This window comes from Triturus cristatus, chromosome 10, assembly GCF_964204655.1.
Source record: "Triturus cristatus chromosome 10, aTriCri1.1, whole genome shotgun sequence".
In the NCBI taxonomy this organism is placed as follows: domain Eukaryota; kingdom Metazoa; phylum Chordata; class Amphibia; order Caudata; family Salamandridae; genus Triturus; species Triturus cristatus.
Window position 1 is genome coordinate 393,220,631 of NC_140593.1, and position 18,383 is coordinate 393,239,013.

At 45.1% G+C, this 18,383-nt stretch overlaps 1 protein-coding gene across 3 annotated transcripts in view; it reads left to right on the forward strand.

Moving 5' to 3' along the window:
- Window positions 1-18,383, forward strand: part of OSBPL3 (oxysterol binding protein like 3) — an 812,031-nt gene that overhangs the window by 585,100 nt on the left and 208,548 nt on the right. For all 3 annotated transcript variants that reach the window (XM_085631654.1, XM_085631656.1, XM_085631655.1), the window contains one exon: window positions 7,573-7,666. In XM_085631654.1, coding sequence (XP_085487780.1) covers window positions 7,573-7,666 — 94 coding nt within the window. The remainder of the gene's footprint in view (window positions 1-7,572; window positions 7,667-18,383) is intronic.

Consider the following 18,383-nt stretch of genomic DNA (forward strand, 5'->3'; position numbering starts at 1 on the left):
TACTTGCTGTGCTTGTAAGTCCAGAACTTTCAATTTTGGCTTTTGGGCCAATTTCCTCTCCTCAAGAGCAAGTTTTTCCCTGGCCAAAGCCCTTTCCGCCTCCGTCATCCTCTCCTCAGCTAGGGCTCTGTCAGTCTCAGTCCTTCTCTCCTCTATAGCCAGCTGGACCAGCTGCAGCCTCAGGTTCATCTCAGCATGTCTGTCTTTCAGTTTCTCCAGAGACAGGGTGTGGGAGGTGACACTGCTCCTGGCAATAGATCAGCAAGGGACTCCCTAACTATGGGGTCCCCTCTCTACCTCAGCCCAGTGATTTTCTTCCTCCAATTCCTCAGGGCCACTGGCCTTTTGGGATTCTGTCAAACCCAAGGTGATGATGGACAGAGAGTGGAAACTTTTCAGACACTCACCTTCAGTCCCAGATCTGGGTTGAATCCATCATCATTCATTAGCTCACTTTGCCACCCAAGTTCACACCCAGCCATATGCAAATCAGTCTTGACCCTGTTCCTTAGGGGAACAGTCCAGCCCGAACTTCCAAGCCAAGTCTTCCCTGGACCGGAAACAAGCCTCATGGGACCAGTTTTGGGTCAACACCCCTCATCAGCCAGGCTAGCTTGAATCCAGTGACAAAGTGAGCAAGGGACCCACGTCTGGGCATACCCTGCCAACTTAGGGCGAACACAGCAAACACAAGGAGATGATGGACAGAGCGCTGAAACTTTTCGGATACTCACCTCCAGTCACAGATCTGGGTTGAATCCATCATCGTTCTTTAGCTCAATTTTCCAACCCAGTTCAGACGCAGCCATATGCAAATAATTCTAGGCCCTGTTCCTTATGGTTGCAGTCCAGCCTGAACTGCGAAGCCAGGTCTTCATTGCACCTGAAAACAGCATTCTGGGACTGGTTTCGGGGTAACACCCCTCATCAATCAGGCTAGCTTGAATCCAGTGGCAAAGTGAGCAAGGGAGTAATGTCTGGGCATACCCTGCCAACTTAGGGTGAACACAACAAACACAAGGAGATGATGGAGAGAGTGCTGAAACGTCTCACTCACCCCCAGTCTTGGGATTTTGGTTCAGAATCTTCCAGGAGATTCCAAGGTTTAGCATCCTTAAGAATTCCAAAGGGGTCCTCCCCTTCAGAGTGCTCTCCAGAATTATCACCCTCCTGGTCCTCTTTTTAGGATCTTTCCAAGCGCAACCTTTCAAAAGTATGCAGGGTTTTCTGAAGGTCCAGCTCAGTGGATTCCCTGTCCATAGCTAGTCTCCTCTCCCTGCAGACCCCTTCAACTCCTCCACATTGTAAAACAGATCGTTGAGGTCAATGGTTGACTTCATTTTGGCAAGGTACTGTACTACTGATGCAAACAACTAGAGTCCCAGGCATAAGAAGATGAAGCAGGGGTAAATTAAAATGACCAATGTGAGAGAATAGGAGAAAAAACAGAGTTGTAGTGAAACAATGAGTAACTATGCAAAAGCAAACACAAGGAGATGATGGACGGAGCCCTGAAACTTTTCAGACACTCACCCCCAGCCACAGATCTGGGTTGAATCCATCATCGTTCTTTAGCTCACTTCGCCATCCCAGTTCAGACACAGCTGCATGCAGATCAGTCTTGACCCTGTGCCTCATGGGAACAGTCCAGCCCGAACTGCCAAGCCATGTCTTCCCTGGAATGTTTCCAAGCGCACCCTTTCAAAAGTATACCGGGTTATCCCTGCAGACCCCTTCAACTCCTCCACATTGTAAAACAGGTCGTCGAGGTCAACGGTTGACTCCATTTTCGCAAGGTACTGTACTACAGGTGCAAACAACTAGAGTCCCAGGCAGAAGAAGATGAAGCAGGAGTAAATTAACAAAATTTCCAATGTGAGAGAATAGAAGAAAAAACAGAGTTGTAATGAAACAATGAGTTACTATGGTACCACACAAAAGCAAGTCATAGCTTACTGCTGCCACTGATGATAGAAATGGGGTTTCTGGTTAGCTAAGGCATGTACTCAAGTCAGGCAGAACTCACCAGTCGAGTCAGGGTAAGTCAGATACACAACCTGTGCTCACCCTCTGATAGCTTGGCGCAGAGCAGGCAGGCTTATCTACAGAGGCAATGTGTAAAGCATTTGTACAGCACATTCACACAGGAACACAATGGATACGCCACCAAAATGACTCCATACGGAGTTCTGTGAAAATAGATTACTATATTAGGCATAAGACCAAAACAATCAAAATCATTTGTATACTTTGCAAGGAATGCAGAGTTTCAGAAACATCCCCATAATTTGCAGGGAAATCGTAAACAATTGCATTAGTAAGAAAACACAGGGCATAGAAACACCTGTGCTCCTATCAGACTATTTATGGTAAGTCCTGAGAGCTTGAATCACATTAGGCAGTTCAAGCTTTGGTGGCGGGTCTTGGAGTCCCCCATGGGGGCCCCACCCCACTACAAAGAACACCAATGGTCCCAAGCTCTGGCGAGTCTGTAGCCCTTCGTGCTGCTTAGACTCCCACTATGTGCAGAAATAGAATCCCCAGGGAGCTGCCCGCGAAAGAGAGTGAGATGGCTTCACTGGCATGGGAAGTGCCTCCCACACAGCAGTACCTTTCTCTGTACCTTTCTCTGGATGAGATGAGCCCGCTGCTGCTGGGGAGAGCTTCTGACATGGCCTTCAGGAGCGATGTCCTCTCTTCTGAACTACAGCTTGCGAGCACGGTCTACAGCGTCTCTCGCGCTCGAGGGGCCTCGCTAGATGGTTTCCCTTGGGGCAGCAGTGATGTTGTAGGCAGGGAAATGGTGCCTTGTAACGACACCTATCTCCAAAGTGCTGCATGTCGCCATTCCCTTGTTGGAGGGCCGCACTCTGGGGTTTCACTCGGCATTGCTGTGATGTGGCTCCTGTCGTCAAGGATACCAAGCAGGTCCACGACCACAGGGCTTTCCTCAGTGCTGCAGCAAGCACGGGGCGCGGAAACATGCACGCCTTCTGTGTAATATGACACTCTTGACACATGCTGGTCCTTGCCGTTTACAGAGCGTTCAACAAGCGCTGGTCTTCACAGGATAAAAAGCACTCAACACTCGCTGGTGAGACACTAGTGTCCCACACACGCTGATCCTGGGGGAAGTAGGGAGCACTCCACACGTGCTGGTTGTGGAATGAAAAGCAAGGAGTGATCAATCACAGCTCCCGGTTAGTACACCCTACAGCAGTGATGTGTAGGCGAGATCTTTGATGGCCCTGAGATCTCAAAACAGGAGACAAGCCAACAAGCCTTTGGAGAACACTTGGGGCATAAGCAGATAGCAAGCAGTAGGCCAGCTCATTCAGATAGTTATAAAGTGGCAGTCCCTCCTTCAGCTCAGCAATCAGTAGGCCAACACATCAAAGTAAACTGGAATGGAAGTTTCTGGTGGCAGTACAACAGTCCTCCTGGCAATGTGCAGATGTAGAGCCAGCAAGTCCCTTGCAGTGTCTAAAGATAGGGGGTCAGAGCCCCAGTACTAATAATACTTTTAAAAAAATGCCTTTGATGTAAGGGGTGACTTCAAAGGAACCCTCAGAAGTACACAAAGATCCCTTTCAGCCCAGCCCTAACTCTAGACTATCAGTAGGGGGTAAATTAGCCCTTTGTGTGAGGGCAGGGCACAACTTATTCAGATGTAAGTGTGAACCTCCTCTTCCTGCCGAGAAAGACAATCAGAATGTAGATGACTGCAGATGTATCCCCTCAGACCCAGCCCTTCCTGTGTTAAGACTGTCTGGAGAGAATGCACAAAGTGTAGCTGTCACCCAGGCCAGATATGTATTGGGGACAGGCTGCAAAGCACAAAGAGTTTTAAGCACAGAGGAATGCCCACTTTCTAAAAGTGGCATTTCTAAAATGGTGATGTGTACTTCAACCCCACCAGTAAGTAGGATTTATCAATACCATTTTAAACTTACCAAATATGGCAAAGCCACTCCTTTCTGATCATGAATTATAACTTCAAAGTATAAAGGGAATTCCAAATGCTAACCTATTAGAGTAGTAGGCCTCACAGCACTGAAAAACAAATAGGCTGTTTGTCACTACCAGGACATGTAAGACATAATGGTACATGTCCTACCTTTTACTTACAGAGCACCCTGCCCATAGGGCTAACTAGGGCCAACCTTAGGGCTGAGCTATATGTAATACAAGGCTTGGCATGTAGTTTTAAATGAAAAGTTGAAGTTTCAGTAAATTGCACCCACAGGCCTTGTGGTGGCTGGCCTGAGATAGGTTTGAAAGGCTATGTTTGTGGGTGGCACAATCAGTGCTGCAGGCCCACAAGTAGCATTTAATTTACAGGCCCTGCGTATATGGTATACCACTTTACAAAGGACTTACAAGTAAGTCAAATATGCCAAACAGGTGTAAACCAATCATATCATGTTTAGAGGAGAGAGCACATGCACTTTAAATCAGTGGACTGCCTGTCACAGCTGCCAGTGGCTGGCAAAAATGATGGGGTCATTAAGGATGTAAATTGGGTGAGGTAACCATTTAATGCGAGGGAGGAGTGACTGAAAAGTAGTGAGGATGACGTACTGTTTCCTATCCTTAAAACCTATGTAGTGAATGGGTGGCCTAATTATAAAGGGTTATACCCTGAACTGAGACAATTCTGGTAAGTAAGTAATTAGATCACTGTGTTCCAAGATGACCTAGTGAGTGGTGAAAGTATTGTCCCACCAAGAAGCTTGAGGCCCAAGATGTCTCAACTTAGCCCATGAAGGCCACCTTGGCTGAAGTCTCACTAAGACCCGGATCAGGGAGAGGTACTGGTGGTTGGGGATTGATCACCAAGCAGAGGAGGTGGTGAAAGGGTGGTGTTTGTGTGCTTCCAATGATAAAACCTATGTGGTTATTTCTGCCCCTTTGTCACCAGTTGCTGTTCCTGAAAAGCCCTGGACAAAGATGGGCTTTGATATGATGGGCTCATTTGAGTTGTTGCTGCCAATGGAGAGATTTGTGTTACTGTTGTTGGGTACCAAAGTATCTGGTGATGGATAATTGGGTGCCGTTCACCTCACATGAAATACAAGAGTTTTTGAATGACTTTGGGATAACACATCAGAAGACAGCTCTTTATGCGCCACAGAACAATGGTCTTGCAGAACGCATGGACAGGACGGTGAAGGCCGGTGTTGAGAGAGCTTTGGAGTCCAGGGTACCACTTAAAGGAGTGCTTAGGGACATATGGGGCGCGCATCGCACTGCTCCCAATTGTATCACGCAGAAGTCACATTTTGAGTCTTTGAGGGGTAGAGCAGTCGCTTCCAATTTAAACCCTCAGTGGTTGCCTATCAAGCGTGCAGTTATCCTGGACAGAGAGGAGGTGGGTGCCAGAATCAGGTCCTACCAGCAGAGGTATAAGCATAGGTATGATGCGAAAACCTCAGTAAAGTGCAGGAAACGGAAAGTGGGAGATCAATTTATGATAAAGAACCAAGATGGGAGACAAAGGGAGTAACTGAGTACATGGGTCCCTGTATCATCACCTCTACCAGGAGAAATGTGGTGACAGTCCATGCTGGTAGCATGCAGAGCATGTCCAGGTTGGTGAGGTACCCGGGTAACAAGTTGCCTACAGATGTGGGGATGAGTCCTCCTGATCTTTCCTGGAAAGGGCTGGGGGCCAAGTTGATCCCGCTCATCCAGCCCCAAGGTCCAGAAGGGTGCGGTCTTGCTTCAAAGATGTTGTTATTAAGTAGTGTTCATCACAAATATGCTGTATTATTCTAAATTCTTTTCTTCAGGCAAACATTTGGGGTGGGTGTATCCTTGTGTTCTGGATTGCTTTTAATAGTTCAGCTTTATATGTATTTTATTATCCATTGTTTTGTTAAGTAAGGGGGGTGTTAATGTATATCAGCAGCTCATGCCAGGCGTGTTTGCAATCTCCATGGTAGTGATGTTCCACTAAATGTCAGTCTGGGAGCTGCATTCGCAGGTTGCACTGTTCGTGGTGCCTGCATATTACAATAAACTGGGTTTGTGAAATAACTTGGCTCAGTTTTGTAACACTGTGCTACTACATACTTTAAAAGTCACTGTGACATTTTTTTGAAGCCCAAGATAGTTTGGTACAATTAGTTATGGTCACTTCTTTGCTGTAACAGACCTCTCTGTACTTTGATGGAGCACTGGAAAGTATCTTTTGCTTTAAATCTTGGCAGAATGTCTTAAATCGTTCCCCATTAACTAGATTTCACTTAAGCTTTGTCATCTGCAGTACCTTCAAACATGACAGTAAACAATTCTTTTGTCACTTTTCTTTTGTTACAGAAATGTAGCAATCTACCATTACCCGAGCTGTATTAATCAAAATAACTAAACTCATTTGCAAGCACACCGTATTTGAGGTTCATTTGGTACATCGCTCACATTATGTTGAGAATAAATATTCTGCAATATGTACAGACATACCATTAGCTCTATGCCTTGAAATCTTGTAATTCCCATTATTTACAGGATTTTATATTTACAGGATTTTATATTGGGTTTTTTGCATGAAATTCTGCAAGATTGCGCCATTACCCACTTGGCATAATTGGGGGTTTCTCAGGCAAAAATCCTACTCGAGCACAGATCAACTTGAACAGACATAATGCTAGTGGCTCTTGTTGATGGCACTTGCGTATTCATGCTTGGTGTTTTTTAATATGAAGTGTGCCCTCGCAGCCAAAATTGATGCGGGGATACATTCTGCTCTAAAATATAGCACAAAAAGACAGATTTGCATTTCGTGTAATTTTCTTAAATTTTCTCAAATTTGACATTACAAAAAAAAGAAATTAAGCAACTTTCTCACACCCTACTTCAAACATAGTCATACTTTGCCAGGTTGGACTTTGTGTGCCAGTTAGTGAAGTCCAGTCTTTTGTCTCCTGTTTGACATTTTCGTCATCCTAGTTTCACGACAGATAAAGGATTTTGGCTGACCCTTTTCTGGCCCAGCAATATAACATTATAACCTGAACACCAGTACATCACTCTCCTTCCATCAAGCAGGACCTTACACTTGAGAAGCCTTTACCTCCGCCAACGCACGCTTTGATAGGATAGTGCTGGAATAGTATTACTTTAGTGAATCTACCATTTCCAAGTGCTTGCAAGCTGAGATAATGCTTATGGTTGAGGTAATGTTCTGGTCAATGTAGTGGTAAGTTGCCATCTTGAAGTCAGGGTCATGACATTTCTCCAAATGTTTAAGGGAGGCTCAAGCTCCTCATTCTTTTCCTAAAATGTCCTATGTACCAACACCAATTTGTTGTGTAATATGTTTTTTTTGTGCAATATTGTGCAATGTAGTAAACCGAAATAGTATATTTGACAATTCTTAAAGTATTGTGAATAAAATAGAACGTTTTTATGTAATACAATTTTATTTTTTCAAATTTGACACGAGGACATAGCTATTAGAGCTCAATCAAACATTTTGTGCTTCTAGAGGTCTTGTTCCCCAAGCAATAGATTTAAACGAATTTTCTTCAACTGTCCACACGTTTTTTTTTTAACCTCTTTATCTCCTTGTAGGTGTCCGAGGATGACTCTTATGTCAGTGATATAAGCGATAACATTTCAGAAGACAACTTGAGTAATGACATTGAGCTCGATGGACATACTTTGGGTATGTTGTGTCTTGTTGTGTACTGCTCAGCCTGATCATGACCTAGTACGTGTGCCAGCAAGTGTGCCCATTTTCTTTCTTTTCTACTTTATTTAGGTCCCGTCATGTTTTTTACTCTGTAGGAATAGAGACTTGGGGCCTGATTTATAGACAGGCAGACGGGTAGTCTGTCACAAACATAACTGATATCCCGTCCGCCTTATTACTTGTGCATTATATCCTAATGCGCTTGTACACTACTCCTGTGCCCCACTTCTTTTTCCCTATGTACCTCTTTATTACTGGGCTAAGAGAAAGCTTAGCTGTGCCTCCTGACTTCTTGTAAATAATACACAGACCGCTTCAGCCGCTGCTTGCTTGAAATGTTACTCCCATTTTAGATCAGCTCACAGGACAGTATGCATAAAGTGGGGCAATGTTTCCAACCCCTTCAGTCATTATATGTCATTCACATACAAAACTCAACCTACCAGACAGCCTTCGGGTGATTGGTATGTCAGGGACTGTGAGTGATGGCATTTTGCCTGTTATCTTTTAAGTGCGCACTCAGATATGAGCTTCCGAGAGGAAAGTAGTCCACAACCAGCTACCATCAATGCATTCAACACCTCCCACTTGCAGGGACCTGAAAAGTTTTGTGTGCAGTGTAAGCCGTCAGCCTAGAGGCTGAAGACTGCTCCAGCTCAGCAAGAGTGCCGTATGCAGCAGATATGCATCGCACACTACCGCGTCCTCAATTGGAGCAGTCTTCTGTGCCTGGCACCACCCTGGCCATACTTGTATCCCAGCACTTCAGCCTCCTTCCGGCACTTCTCAGTGTCCTGGTGTGGCTGCCCTCATTCTGCTCAGATGCAGCTCTTCACTGCTGGTGTGTTTCTGCACAGATTCATTAGTAAAGTATTTTTCCTTCTTAAAAGGTTGTCATTTCAAGCACACAGCTCTCTCTTCCCTCTACCTATATCGAGCAGAAAAGTATTTGATGCATACTGTCTGAGTTGGCAACAAAATATTAAGATGGGGCTTCTATAAAATCCTAATGCTATATATAGTGTTTTTTTTAAAAAAAAGTGTTTTAAATACAGCGGTTACCTTTAAAAATGATGCAATCACTAGTCCTTCTTCAGTTTCTTTAGGAGGCCTGTTCATCCCCTAAGGCCCCGTCCCTCACATAGCCAGGATGGAGTCACAGTGACTATTTTTACGACTATTCTTTGCAGCAGAATCAAAACACTTTTTTCTTAGGATGCGCCATATTAATTCAGCAACCGTTCGAGTGCTGCGTTTTTAGTTTCTTTTTATTGCAAAGGAAAGCGCTTTAGAAAGGCCGGTTATCGACAAGCAAGCCTGGCAGTGCCAGGGAGTACAACCATTGCTGTTTACTCGCAGGGTTTCATGCACCTTGCGAGGTTGCCATCTCTTGAGCATGGAGAGTTTATATGCGGTGCTATGGAAGCCAGCGTTTCAGGCAATGTTTGCAAATGCTGCTGAGACTTCTGCACTGGGTTAGATATCATTGCTGCTCGTTTATGTGCTAGTATCCCTCTGTAAGCTGTTTTGTGTTTGCCCCCTAGAGCAAGCATTCATAAATTTGCAAAAACAATTTGCACATTTTTTTTGTACTTTTGTTTTCACTTTTTGTAACAGTGATGCTGCCGATCCTAAACTCCTCTGAGCTAAGTTTTTTCACCAGCTGTCCTGGCAGATTTCAGGAAATTTAGCTCATTTCCCTGTTTTTGGCGAGGGTCGGTCGACTAAAAACGGCAGGAGGTGCTTTTTATGTTTTATAAAGGAGAGATAGTTAGCAGTTGTTTTAAAAAAGCAATTTAACTAACAGGCAAGCTACTGGGTTTACAAAATGTATTTTCTGTATGTTCTTACTGCCTGTTCTGTAATTCTCTGCTGAGGAGTTGTAAGATTGGTCCGTTGCAGGTAAATGCTGTGCTGTAAGGAACTATCTCACACTTTGTTTGTTGCCCAATTATATTTATTTGCACAATTATATCCGGGAGCGCCGGAGCAGTGATCTGCTCTCATCGGAGTCTGGGCGCCAATTCACAGAATAAGGCCGCCGCCGCACTTCCGTCTACGTCATACGCACAGCGCGTAAACAACTAGACCATTACACTACATCTCCCCCCTTTAACACCAACCCAAAGAAACTGTACAGTCTTACTTGCTATCCATAGCGAAGTCTCCAAACCTCCTGGGCAGCATGACTCTTCTGCCACACCGTGTTCGACCACTGAGACCACCAGTAATCGGAGTGGAGTCATTATGTCGCGGCTTGGGAGCTTCCCCACCGTCCATGCGGCCTGCTTCCCCTCTGCTTTCCAGATCTGTTCCCTCTTGGGTGCTGCACGCCTGTTCTCTCCTCTGCTCTCTCTCCTCTTGCAATGTTCTCGGTGGCGGCCTGCTCCCCTCCTCCTTGGGACTCTCCAGGTTTCCTCCTTTCCTCGGTAAGGTGTTAGGTGTCTCTTCTATGGTGTTGCTCACACCTGCTGACTTACATCTTGCCATACGATCTTGAGACCATGTTTTCCCATCGCTGAGGAGTGCTGACCTGGAATATGGTTTCATCACTTGAAGAGGGGGGGGGGGTGAACTTACTATCCCCTTTCTTCTTCTGTGTAGGTGATAGAGATCAGGGTGTATATAATATCCCTACTTCCACGGATAGAGTAATCTTACAGTTACACGCACATACATTCTTCATACACTAGGGCCCATTTCACTAACATACGCTCAAATACTCTACCAGCAATAACCTGTGGAAAGAAAAACTCCTAAACACCCTGCATCTATATCGAGGTCGATAAGATCTAGTTATTGTGACTGCCCTTAAACATAATCTAAACAATCTATACAATAATAATCAAAATATAATACTCAATAATTGACAAGAAATAATAACCAACACCATATTCAAAATTATATTGCTTTATCTAAAATTAGTCAAAGAAAATCAATCAGAATAAATCATTTTTCTCATAGTTACCTATTCTAGCTAAATGTCAGAACGGGTCAGGACAAGTCTCTCGGTAAAGTCTCTCAAGACGAAGTCCTCTCAGCAACGATCCTCACCAACGCAGATTCGGAACGCGGCAAAAGGCAAATGGCAAGTGGCAAAAACCCTCTCTAGACTAACAATTCTTATAGTGAGTTAAACAAAGGAAGGACACATTTTGTATTAACTTCTTCCGTCGAACCTCTGAGCAAAGCGAGAAGGAAGGGATGTAGCATCACTACATTTGAAAATCTCCGCTCAGGAAAAATCACAAAATAAACATAACGGAACAGGAACCAAAAAATACAACTGTATCTTGTAGTTTACACATCTCCTCGGCAATGAGATCATAGTTCAGAGTCTTTCTTTAAAGCTCCTTTGTTTCCCAAAGCTGCCAAGGACGTTTCATTTCATTTGGAGATCGCCCAAAACTGCTGCTGTCCTCACGGAAAGTTTTAACCAGGCAAAGCAAGGACTGTGGTCAGCTGACTTCAGGACCATATTCAGCAAGGCTCTCTCTCGTCACAATTTTCTACTCGAGGCCAGGCTCTACATGTCGGCCATCTTTACTTAGGCCACAATAGGCCACAATAGACCATCTTAATTAAAAGAGACAAAAACAACGTTACCACAGCATAGTGATTGAACAGTGTTAACCCCACTAATACCCTTATGTGTATGTAATTATCTAGCTCTTGCAACATAGAAAAGCATTAATTCGAAAAGTGTTTTGTGCTTAAAAATAAACAGCACACAGCAATCTTTAAACATGTAAACACGCACATTATTATTAAACAGCACACTTATGCGTTCCCACGTGTAATTCTCTCTTGTTAAAACAAACGAGTTGATTAGTATAAACACTTACACAAGACAAATAATTAATAATTAATAATTAATAAATTAATATAACAAATAGACATGCCAGAGCTTCAAAACCCAGTTAATTTTCAAACTGAAAACTCTGCTCTAGCATAGGCAGCTTGATTCTCACCCATTCACCCTTCTCTAATGTGACCTCTTTGGTGTTGTGTTTAGCGTCGTAGTGCTCTGTGTACACTGCCTGGGCTCTCTAAGTTCCTGCGCACCACTGCTGGAGACCAGTGTTTTGTACCGTGAGACGTTTCCATGCCACATTATCCTTCGTGAAGGGTTCTCCTCCTCTCAGGATTCTGAAAGGACTGTATCCCGTGGTGGTAGGTGTTATCCGATAGGCCCACATCAGTCGTTTCAGTTCTTTCTCCCAGTTCATGCCTTGGTTTATCGCCGCCTGGACAGATCCCATGATCACCTGTTTAAATCTCTCCGCTAATCCATTCCCTGCCGGGTGATATATTGGAGTATGTCGTACAGCAATGCCATTCCTTTCCATGAAGGTCTCCCATTTCGTTGATGTAAATTACGGACCGTTGTCACTCAAAATCCCTTTGGGGATCCCTTCTCTTATACAGATGTCCGTTAAGAAGGCCAGTATTGTGTCGGTTTCAGTGTATTCAGCCACGTCGATCTACGGCCACTTGGAGTACCGATCTATGACCACCGTGATGTATTTCTGAGTGCCTTGTGTGTCTTGTATGGGTCCCAGGATGTCTATGGAAACCTCTTCCTAGGGGTTTTCCGGGCAGTCGTGTCTTCCTAGGGGCGGGCGTAATAATGTCTGGGTCTTGTCTGCATTGCTGCACTGTTCGCACGCCCTTACATGCCTCTCTATCATCACGTCCATCCCGGGCCACCAGTAGTCTTCTTTTGCTCTCCATTTTTTGTTTTTACGATTCCCATGTGTCCTTCGTGTGTGATAGATACGATGTGATTTCTCAAGGAGTACGAGGGATGACTTTGGTGCCCCTTAACAAGAACCAGGGTTTGTCCCCTATTGACACTTCTTCTCAGATTTCCCAGTACTGTTTCAATTCTTCCTCCAACAGTCTCTTGTCCGGCCATCCGTTCGTTACATATGCTTTCACTGCACTTAGTTTCACATCTTTGTCGTATTCATTTTCCCAGTCCTGGGCGCTAATTGCTTTTTCTGGGTCCTCTGTGAGAGCAACTGCGTAGTATTCCCATCCTCCTTCTTCTTGGTCCTCCGCACTTTCTTTGGATGCGGCCCCACTCAAAAAGTCCGCTACCTTGTTATGTCCAGGTAGGTACTCCACCTCATACACATAGTCTAGGAGCCTCAGTGTCATTTTGGCAATCCGTGGAGCAGCATGTTCAAGCCCGCTTGATGTGAAAACTTTCACCAAGGGCTTGTGGTCAGTGCGCAGCAGGAACTTTCCTCCCCACAGGAACTGCCGGAATCTCTCCATTGCCCACACTGCCGCTAGCATCTTTCTCAATGACACAAAATTTTTGTTCATTAGGGGCCAATGCTCTGGAGGCGAAGCGGATTGTGGTGATCACTCCTTCCGTGGATTGTTGCGTGAGTACTGCCCCTAATCCTCGATCGCTGGCGTCAGTGGTTAATATGGTCTGCGCTTCTGGGTTGAACTCGTGTATAGGCACAGCGTCCCTGATGTTGCGTTTCATGTCCTCGAACTCCTGTTGTTCTCTTTCCGTCCATTGGAACGTGGATTTGTCCTTCAGCAGTAGTCGCATGTTATGGGTCTTGGATGCAAAGTGTGGGACGAATTTACTATAAAACTCTGCCATCCCCAGGAAAGTTCTGATGTCTTCCCTGTGCTTGGGTGTAGGAGCATCTCTGATCGCTGTGACATTGGATGCTTTCGGTTCAATTCCTTGTTCACTTATCTCGTGTCCCAAATACGTGACTTTGTTAACTCCAAATTTACACTTGTCCCATTGGGCGGTGAGTCCGTTTTGCATCAATATGGAGAGTACTTCTTTTAACTTCATGTGTTGGTCCTCTCTGGATGTTGCCATCACCAATATGTCATCCTGGAAATATTGGATGCCTTCTTTCTTGTGGAACAACCGGTGCATCAGTTATTGAAATACTGCAGCCGCGGAGGGTAATCCGAAGGGCATCCTTAGGAATTTGTAGCATCCGAATGGTGTGATAAATGATGTCAGGTGGTTGCAAGACCGATGCAAGGCAATCTGATGGTACGCTGATGTCAGGTCAATTGTGGAGAACCATTTTGCTTCCTGGGTTTTGGCTAGCATTTCGTTGATCCTGGGAACTGGGAACTTGTCCACCACAATATTTTTGTTAAGTTCTCTGAGGTCGACACACAACCTCACCTTCCCATTCGGTTTCTGCGCCACCACCAAGGGCGCCAGCCATTCTGCATTGTCAATTGCCTCTATCACTCCATTATCTTCTAGTCTCTGCAACTCTTCCTGTACCACAGTCCTGGTCCGGGAAGGGATGTTACGTGCTTTGTGGGACACTGGTTGTGCCCCCTCTCTCAGCTGGATTCTATGCGTGAACTTTGCCATGCATCCTATGGAGTCTTTGAAGACTTCCGCTAACTCTTCCTTCCAGCGCTGTGCTGCGTATTCCGGTCCTTCTTCTGTCATAAGGACTTGCGTGTGTCCTCCTGGGTTTAAATTCATTCCGCAGAGCTCCCTGATCTTTCCAGCCTAGTACCGACGGTCCTTTTTCGGCCACATACAATTTCCCATCGCACGTTCTGCCTTTGAACTCGAAGGACAACGGGCAAAATCCCACCATTGGGATAGGCTCTCCAGTGAATGTCACTGGGTGGATGTCTGTGGGCCTTAGATGATAACCTGTTCTTGGGACGAACTCCTTCTCCCATATTTTCCTCTGGATTATCGTGTAGGGTGACCCCGAATCAGCTACCATCGTCACTTGTACTCCTCCGATCGTCATCTCACATTTTGGCTTCTTCTCGGTGGTACATGCTATGCCTAGGACCTGCTCTTCCACTATCAGGATTCCTTCTTCATCTTCCTCTTCTTCGTTCTCCTTGTGCCAATCTTGTGCCACATACTTTACTTCGCTCCTCGGGGTCTTCCTCCTGCACACTTTCTCGTAGTGTCCCAACAGTCCACAGTACGTGCATTTGGCACCGAATGCGGGGCAACCCTTGTCGTTGGCGGCATGGGTGCTGCTACCGCATCTATAGCAGGTATTTCTACTCCAATTCCGTTGTCCTTGTGGTCTTGGGGTTCTAGTGTTGTACTTTTTGTAGTTCCGTGCTCCTTGTTGTCCTGGTGGTTGTTTATTGTCACTTGTCTTCCTGTCTGCTACCTTGCACACTGCTTGCCCTTGACTGCTCTCGTGCTTGGCCGCTTCCGCGCACCTCTTGGTCAACTCCGCCTTTTTGACTAATGCCACCACTTCTTTCAAAGGTGCATCGCCGTTGATCCACAGCTTCTCTTGTATGGAGGAATTCACCGTGTGCATGATGATTTGATCTCTTATCAATTCTTCTTGTAAGGTTCCAAATTTGCACGTAATGGCTCATTTTTGTAGCGCCGCCACGTATTCATCGACCGATTCCCCTTTTTCTTGCTTCCTGTGGTAGAAGTTATACCTATCTATCGCTGTGCATACCACCGGGCGATAGTGGGCGTCAGGGTCTTCTAACGTGTGCTGGAACACGTCTACATACGTTGCTGCTCTTTCCTTTTTCACCAGGTTTTGGTATACTCTTTGTCCCGCCGGGCCCAAATGGTGGAGGAGAATTTTCTTCCGCCGGGCGTTCGAGAACTCTGCTTCTCCCTCCTCATCTAGTGCCAAGAGATAGTTCAAGAAGTACTGTTTCCAGTCCTCCAACGGCATTTCGGGTTCTCCCCCTTTTGCCAAGAATGCCACCGGGTTTGTCAACGAGAATGTTTGAGCACACATATTCTCCCCTTTAGCGGCCTTGTTCCTTGAGGTGGTAGGGCTGTCTGGGAGCACTGCAACCTGGGCGTCCCTTAGACGCACATCGTCCTCCTGGCTGCAATCCCCACTCTCCGCTGGGCTGTCGCTTAGCTGCGTCAGGGTACAGGACACCCCTACTGGGGTTGGATGGCAGCTGAGCCCTCTCTTTCCCGTGGACGGCTTGGAAATATAGGCCGGGGACCTTCAGTATGCAGATTGGTTAGCCCCTGGAGGAGTGGACTGAGAAGTCCCTGTGCCCAAGCAGGTGAGGCGTAGCGCTGGCGCCGTGGCGCACTCACCGCTGCTCTGCCGCGCTCCCGGTGACTTGCTCCCTGTATGGGTGATCCACGTGGCAAGACCTCCCACGTGGAGTCCGAGTGGGGTGCAGGGTGGTTCTTTACCACCTCGTCGCCATTGTAAGATTGGTCAGTTGCAGGTAAATGCTGTGCTGTAAGGAACTATCTCACACTTCGTTTGTTGCCCAATTATATTTATTTGCACAATTCTATCCGGGAGCGCCGGAGCGGTGATCTGCTCTCATCGGAGTCCGGGCGCCAATTCACAGAATATGGCCACCGCCGGACTTCCGTCTACGTCATACGCACAGCGCGTAAACAACTACACCGTTACACTACAGGAGTGCTGTCATTCTGTGCGCTCGCTTGAAGTAAAACTGTAGTCCTTCTATTTTTGTGAAATGCCACGGTTTTTGGCTTTAAAATTCTGGTCACCCTACGCTGAGTGGGCATATCACGAAGACATCTTGTGCAGGGTAACGCAGGGATGCTCCCCTCCCCCTACTAGTATATTCCACTCCTATAGGTGCACACATTATTGCTTCCTTGCCTGCAGTCATATTGGGTCCTTCATAATACCCAAACTGCTTTTGTACAATTTATTTAATCTTAGGTGTGCAGACCTGCAAAACGATGATCTGCCCTGGCGCTGTTCAAGTGTGAGGTGCTTCTAATAATCACAAGTGGCACTATGGTTGAAATTAGTTCATTGGTTGAGACACCACTATGACACTGTCCTGTCACTTTCTTTATGCTCTTCAAGTTAACCGACTAGTCCAGCAGATTAAAGAAATAAATCATCCCTTCTAGGGGCACCCATTGTAGTAAGTTCTAGTGGTAGCCAGTATTGTACAAGTAGTGTGCTTTTTATGTACTTATTTCCTCCCTTTGAGGTGGGTCTTTGGAGGTAGGTAGGGCCACGAGCTGTTGATACCACGTATGCATCATGTATGAACTCTGCCTTGTGGCTCCTAGCCCGAGTGAAATTGGCAGAAATACATTACAATTAGAACTAGGGACCCCAGCATCCACACTATGAATTAAAACTAATAGAGCGTGAGCGTCTGGTGGAATTAAAATGAAATATATAATGAGGTTTTATATGTTTACAGAACAGGACCCGAGGATGGCTTCTGGATGTCAAGCTAAATCCTGAATTGAGATAAATTTAATTTTGAGTAAAAGAAGTTAGGTATAAAATGCAAGAGTCTCCCTTGTGGCCCTGCTTTGGTGGCAACATCTGACCAAATGAGGACATATGCCTTGCTCCCCCTCTAGATATGTGGGCTGACGGTGTTCATGCGAACCCACAGTTTCATGTTGTGCAGTAAGCCTGTTGCTTACCAAAATGTACCACTTCTTACTGCAGTTCCTCTTGAATAGATGATGAAGTGTCATGTAAAGATTCTTCACATGTGCCCTAAAGAACCTGTGCAATCTGCTAATCTGATTTTTACATATTTATTGATGAGTGAAATATTGACCACAATGTTCCTATTTAGAATGGATTGCTGATTCAGGAATAATTTGGTGATGACGATGTAAGTGTGTTAGTATGTGGTGAGTTACCCTTGATTTAAACCATAATAATTTTAGGTCTTTCTCACACAAAGATGAGACATTATGTTGCAAGTTGTTTTTTGTTGTAAATGTTATAACCCTCGGATGCATTCTAAACGTTACATTTGTGTTAGAATAAATGTATAGTTGACCTGGTAAGTCTTACAAACATGTATGTTTTTGACCTTTGACAAAGTTGAATTAAAAAAAGACAAAGTGGACATTTAAAAAAAATAAAATCCGAATACCTTATTCAACCCTGTCGGCATTCATTGCTTAGTTATATGAAAAATGATATCCTTAAACTAGGCATCACCATTTCGAATAATTAATGGACAGGTACCTGGCCATTGAAAACCGACATTTTTAATCACGCTATAACTTGTCAGTTAATTATATTCATCTGCTGTGTATTTAGGTTCCACTAGTACTGCCCTGGGGGTAGGGTGGGGTGACGGGGGAGTTGTAAGCCAACCTTATTTGGGTGAACACTTCTGGTTCTACCATTTAACTCTCCTTATAAGGAAGAATGTGATTCTTGAAGGGCTTTCGAGATACATCAATGTGCTATTTCCAAGTGCAGTTGTCCTATTGTCTTGGATAATGGAGGATTTTTCAAACATCTTGCAGTTTGTACCCATATATGTGAGCATAACTGTGAGAACCTCTCTTTGTTGGACTGCAGTGAGTTGCCTTAGATGACTTTGCATGCTGTTTGGGATTTTGAAGGTGATCCAGACTTTTGATGGGAGCTATTGTAGTATGTCAGAACTGACACTATATGAGTCTTCTTTATCGTTTGCAGGTCTGAGAAGATGTAATTACAGGACTCAGTATGTGACTAACAGTCACCGCATTAAGCAGCAACGGTGTGGTGGCTCCTGAAACCTGTATAATAACATTTAGTATCCTTCTATCTATCTATCCATCCAATGCAAAGGCATACCAACAAAAAACACATTCACTTAAAAAAGCCTCGACTTTTTGGCTTTGCCAATGCATGTTTAGTTTGAATGTGGCCTTAAAGAAGAGGCTCACTCCACTGGAGATCTGTTCAACCTT